The 6,222-nt window shown below is 44.3% G+C and overlaps 1 protein-coding gene across 11 annotated transcripts in view; it reads left to right on the top strand.

Moving 5' to 3' along the window:
* Positions 1 to 619: 619 nt before the first annotated feature.
* The window catches only part of LOC118391990 (thyroid receptor-interacting protein 6-like), a 75,040-nt gene continuing 69,437 nt past the window's right edge, over positions 620 to 6,222 (top strand). For 2 of the 11 annotated variants that reach the window (XM_052459568.1, XM_052459563.1), the window contains exons 1-5: positions 731 to 1,243; positions 3,274 to 3,484; positions 3,772 to 3,908; positions 4,183 to 4,266; positions 4,353 to 4,946. In XM_052459568.1, the coding sequence (XP_052315528.1) occupies positions 3,283 to 3,484; positions 3,772 to 3,908; positions 4,183 to 4,266; positions 4,353 to 4,946 (1,017 nt within the window). In that variant the 5' untranslated portion in view covers positions 731 to 1,243; positions 3,274 to 3,282. The other 9 variants (XM_035783560.2, XM_035783557.2, XM_052459575.1 and 6 more) reach the window with 9 other exon arrangements.

Raw genomic sequence — 6,222 nt, 5'->3', positions numbered from 1 at the left:
CAAATCATGTCCAATCAATTAAATGTACCATAGGTGGACACTAATCAAGTTGTAGAAACATCTCAAAGATGATCAATGGAAGCATGATGCACCTGAGCTATCTATCTATCTATCTATCTATCTATCTATCTATCTATCTATCTATCTATCTATCTATCTATCTATCTATCTATCTGTCTGTCTATCTTTTTGCAAAGGCTTCTTTGTAACATGAAGAACATTGTTTGTCAATTGCAAATTCCTAGAAGCCTATCAGGTGCAGATGTAAGGCTAAGAATTTAAGTCGGTTTTTTTTAGTAAGAGGGGGATATCTTAAAGCAGGATCAGCTAACAAAAAGGACATTTCCAAATCTGTCTGACATGGGCTATGCATTGGGTTATAACTGATCAAAGACTGTGCCTGTGCCATGCAGAGTCTCTGCCATTACAGCGTCTGTAACAGCATGAGCAGTGCAGTTGAGGTAATCTCCATTTTGAAGTAGTACATTTTCATCTTCACAACTGGCTGATCCCTCTGTAATGTACAACATGCAGCACGTCATACCCCATCCTCCTACTTCAGGCATGTGCTCATGGTCCACCACGTTTTTTTATTTACATTTTTTATTCATAATAAATTAATACATTCATGGTTCACCACGAAGTTCACGTCGCACATTTGAAAGGCTATGATGACGTAGCAAGCTGAAGGCCTGTGATAAAAGCAGGATCCATGAGCAAGTAGGTTACTAGACGAAAAAAATAAGTAGCTAACTTTAAAGAGATACTTTTATTCTACACCGAATAACTCAACATTTAATTTCGCGTGCTTGTGTTCAAGTGTAGGCTATCCTTCATGTGTAGCCCAAACAAACAAGTAAACAAACATGTCATTGCGGTAATTGTTGTAATTTACTTGCATTATCTCGCAAGTAGACGTCAGTGTAACTGACCAATTTGATATCCCTAGCTAGGCGACATTGACGCTGCAGCAACCAAAATTGGATTAAAACTGAAAAAGTGAATCATTTTATAGACATAATTAGTTAGCCTACTAACTAGCGTACACATGTTCTTTGCCTCAGCGTAATTTGACAAAGCAATAGTTTCTACATTTGATCGTGTATAAAGTTGAGGTGCCAGAAGGCTATAAGATGTAACATTGTTTGTACGTGAACGAGCCTCATTGTCGCTTCACTGAAATATCTTTCGTTTGTAAATGAGTATGAAGACAAGGATACCGAATGCTTTGGGATTTTAAGAGGTAGGACATCTTAATTCCAGCCTATTCGCCGTAGCCTACAATACCTACGTCCCAGTCGCAGTAGTCGTGTTATTGTTTTATTTGCTGAAGTTTTGGTAGGCTGGAATTGCAACAATGTAAAGTTGCTATTGCTGCGACAATGTATCAACTCTAGCGCGCTCCAGCTCTTCAATTCAATTTACGTTTGACAGGTAGCTCAAATCAAAAGTGTGGTTATCATGATTAGGCAACTGATATCAAGTTGGTTAGTGGTCTTGTGATCCCAAAACAAATGGATTTTAATCACAGAATGATAACTCCGCTGTGATAAATTATCAGGCCCAGCAATCCTCGGATTTGAGTGTGTGCTCAGCCGGATTTAGGTTTAAATCAGATCGGTGGGAGGAGGGAAGCTACTCCATAACATATAGACCATGACTCGAGCTATTAACTTGTAGTTAACATAATGCAAACTACGTTATACATTTGATAGTTTATAAATATGAGGTGTAAGGTAGATTAATTATCACCATAGGGGCTGTCATGGTCAAAGTTTGGAGAAGAATGTCTTGTATCATAAGATTGTAGGCCTAATTACAGTCCCATCCTTACAGCTGTACCCTACCAGTCAGTGGTTTTATTTTTTTCCACTGCCTGTACTGTGTATTTTGTTATGAACCAGGTCCAGGTGCCTAAGCAGAGACATCATTGCACAACATTTCCTCTCTTGTTTTTGTTGTTACAACTTAATTTGGGATCATTTAGAGTTGAGTGTAAACGTCAGAGACAATAACTATTGTAGTGGATACAGACCCACGGGTAATAGTGGTAGTGGGACAAGCCATAGGTCTCGCACCTGTGGGGTTTGTGTGCGTTTTTGAGTTTGTGTTTTGGCGCACTCTGGAACAGAGTCGTATACTACTTCGCTAAAACAATGTTTGCCAGCTACCTTTGATAAACAACCAGAAATTACTATAGATGTTCTGCTTCATTAAAAAAGTAAAATGGACCCCCCCCCCCAGGTGCAAATTTAGGCTTTTGCCCTAACACTACACAGCTGATTCAAATAACCGACTCATCAAGCTAGGGTCCAAAGAATGCAGTGTTTTCTGAATATTTAGGCAAGTTAGCTGGCTAACTCATTGATCCTGCTTTGTAGTATACCTCTCTGGTGCCTCTGTTGGCTGGAATTCCCTTATGGTTGGGAATGCACTATCAAACTTTATTTGTCATATGTATAACGTTAAAGTGAAATGCATACTTAAACAAGCCCTTAACCAACAGTGCAGTTCAAGAAGAGTTAAGAAAATATTTACCAATTGAACTAAAGTAAAAAGTAACATAATAACCAGTACCGAGTCAGTGTGTGGGGGTACAGGTTAGTTGAGGTAATCTGTACATGTAGGTAGGGGTGAAGTGACTATGCATACATAATAAACAGTGAGTATCTGCAGTGTACAAAACCAACGTGGGGGGTGTGTCAATGTAATAGTCTGGTGGCCATTTGATTAATTGTTCAGCAGTCTTATGGCTTGTGGGTAGAAGCTGTTAAGGATACCCTTTCGGTCCTAGACTTGGCGCTCTGGTACCGCTTGCTGTGCGCTAGCAGAGGAAACAGTCTGACTTGGGTGACTGGAGTCTCTGACAATTTTATGGGCTTTCCTTTGACACTGGCTATTATATAGGTCCTGGATGGCAGGAAGCTTGGCCACAGTGATGAACTGGGCTGTATGCACAACCCTCTGTAGCACCTTAGGGTCAGATGCCGAGCAGTTGCCATAGTTGCTTCTCATCTATAAGCCTATTGTTAAACCACTTATGTGAGTTGACATAGGAAATCCAGGTTGAAGCATCTCTGGGTTTACAGTGCTTACCTGTGACCTAAATATGCCAACAGAAAGTATGTTGGTGTGGCAGTTTTAAAAAATCTAATTGCCAAAATAGGACTTGCAGCTGTTTTAATTTTAATATAAGAACCTTAATACCAACATGTAAGTGTTTTGTTATAGTTTTAAATTGTAACAGTTTAATCACGACAACCTTTTTTTCAGAACCCTGACATGTCTGGTCCTACCTGGCCGCCTCCAAAGACTCTGGGTAGCCCAGTGAGACCGGTCCCTCGAATGTCCCAATCTGGACCAGCCGTGTACAGACAGCTGCCCATGAAGGTCTCCTCGGACACCCGGCCCAAGTATGTGGTCCATGACCAGAACAGAGGAGGAGGCGGAATGGCCACTAGGTACTTGGCTACAAGATCCACAGGTAAGAACATGGTGGTGGGCCTTACATTACACTGGGCTTGTCTTGTGTGAAACCTTGCTATTATGAACTTGTGCTGGACTATTGTGAAAGTCAGAAGTCCGTTATTTTGTAGCTCAAGCCTTGTAGTACAGCGTTGGTCCTGACACACTACTGAGTACATCAACACCTTTGGTGATTAGCACTTGATGTAAATAAATGTTTGTTGTGATTAATGTTAAGTGTGTACCCTGTGGTTATTAAGTCTTGTTTGTAAATGTAAAGTGCACTGATTTGTATGTGTTCTACAGCTGGGCCCATGCAGCACCACCACCAAGAGGACCCAAGGTTTCACCCTAAATCTAATGACCACTACTACCAACCACCTCCCCAAGGGCTTGAAGAAGACCAATCCTTGAACCCTCACATGGACCGCTACCAGCTGATGGTAGGTTGTAATTGCATCTGTATCCTGGAATTCCCACTGATTATTGGTCCATTTCACCATGGTGTTTAGTGTACTTTCTAGGCAAAGTAGTTGTAGTAATGTAATTTTGTTATGAAGCCAGAAATTGCTCAGTAATATTAAAATAAAAATGTATTGGGACAAAGGACAAACACGTGCACATTTCTACATTTGCTCTACCTATTCATCTCCTTCTGTTGTGACATTTTATAAAGGCGCCCATCTTTATTATGTGATCCTGCTCAATTTTCTAAAGCACCACTCCAACATCGATGCAGAGATTGACTCGCTCACCTGCATGCTGGCCGATCTGGACAGCCATCCACAAAACAGCGCACAGGTAGGCTACCTGATTGACTACATGAGACTGTTAGGAATGCTTTAAAAATATATATATATTTATGGTCCCGTTCCATTCTTTCGCAGCTGTACGACAACGTGCCTTACGACAAACACTTCTCAGGGGACTGCTACAAACCCTCAGCCCAGCCAGGAGAACCCTCTCAGGGCAGGCAGTCCATGGGATTCTCCCCTCACCCCCAATCCCAGTCCCAGTACGCTCCTGCACCCCCATACCCCAGTGATCCCCACCAGGGTCTCCAGTACTTCCCTCAGCCAGACTACACCGACGCCCAGGTATCCAAACGCTACCCCCAGCCTGTCCCTGCCCCCTACACTACCGCCTCCACTCCTACTGGCCCGAGGTTCAGTGTCCAGGTCAAAACAGCTCAGCCTGTCACCAACTCCCAGACTGGTAGGCAAGCTGAACAGGCTTACACCCCTCCCCCACACCGCCAGCACGCGTTGTGGCCCCCATCCCAGAATCAGACTGGCCCCCTGGGCTGGTACCCTCCACAGCCCGATTCCCAAGCCCAGGAGCTGCACTCTGAGAAGGGTTACAAGGGGAGTGATGCAGGGTCTGGAGGGAGAGCTACCCATTGCCCCATGTCCAATAGAGGCCCAGAGACTCATCGATCAGGGTCAGGCTCGGCACCAAGCTCCGCCTATCAGCCCAGTAAGGTGAGTGTCTGTGGAGTTCAAACATCTACGACTGTTTGTGGTGTCTCTTTTTTTTAAGGTAAACTATGGTCCTTTTTGAATACGTATCTTCAGTCTCTTGGTTTCACTGACCTAAATGGGAAAGTAAAGTCTCTATGTTGATCTTTATGAAAAAAGTTCATATATTTGTCAAGCAGGGGACAGCAGCTCTGAGGCCAGAGGAGGAGTTGGACCAGCTCACTAAGGAGTTGGTGTATGACATGAATCATCCCCCTACAGAAGAATACTTTGGTACGTTCCACTTTCTTTCTAATAAAATTGTATGTCCTATGTTTTGACTGGACTGTTATTACATCTTAATTTTTCCTTGGGTGACACAGTTCCTTTCAATGCCACAATATGTCCCTCCATTTTCCTCATCTCTTCTCCCCTTTCAATACAACCAGGTCGCTGTGCACGTTGCGGTGACAACGTCCTTGGCGACGGCAGTGGCTGTATTGCCATGGAGCAGGTGTTCCACGTGGAGTGTTTCACTTGCATCACCTGCCACACTCGTCTCCGGGGGCAACCGTTCTACGCCCTGGACAAGCAGAGCTACTGCGAGAGCTGTTATATTGTGAGTGGCTGTCACTGACTGTCCTCTTTGTATTGAGAAGGCTCTTCTCGCTCTCTTTTGTTCTACGTTTCTTTTTAGCAGTATTCTCTCAATTCATCAGTTGATCTCGCCTTCTCTTGCACTCTTTCTCGGTGTCTATCTCCATAACTATCAGCTTCTCTCTCTCACACACACACTATTCTGTCTGAACCTGTGCTGCCCCTCTCCCTCCCCTCTCAGAGTACCCTAGAGCGCTGCTCCAAGTGCTCCAAGCCCATCCTGGACCGTATCCTACGGGCCATGGGCAAGGCCTACCACCCGCGCTGCTTCAACTGTGTTGTGTGTGGCTGCTGCCTGGATGGTGTACCCTTCACCGTGGACGCCACCTATCAGATCCACTGTATAGACGACTTCCACAGGTCAGAAACACGGACGCAAATTACGCTTTGATTTGAAGTTTTAGGCATGTGTCTATTGGACAGATTATATCTGATTGTTAGTTTTCCACCCTCTAAACTCTGTTAGTGTTGACGCTGAAACTTCCAGCCTCCTGTCCCACACAGGAAGTTTGCCCCACGCTGCTCAGTGTGTGGCCAGGCCATCATGCCCGAGCCTGGCCAAGAGGAGACGGTCAGGATAGTGGCGCTGGACCGCAGCTTCCATGTCAACTGCTATGTGTGTGAGGTGAGTGGTCACTGTCTG

The sequence above is a fragment of the Oncorhynchus keta genome, chromosome 13, assembly GCF_023373465.1.
Source record: "Oncorhynchus keta strain PuntledgeMale-10-30-2019 chromosome 13, Oket_V2, whole genome shotgun sequence".
NCBI classification, from domain to species: Eukaryota; Metazoa; Chordata; class Actinopteri; order Salmoniformes; family Salmonidae; genus Oncorhynchus; species Oncorhynchus keta.
The sequence above is the reverse complement of the archived record's forward strand: the minus strand, read 5'-3'. Positions and strand labels throughout refer to the sequence as shown.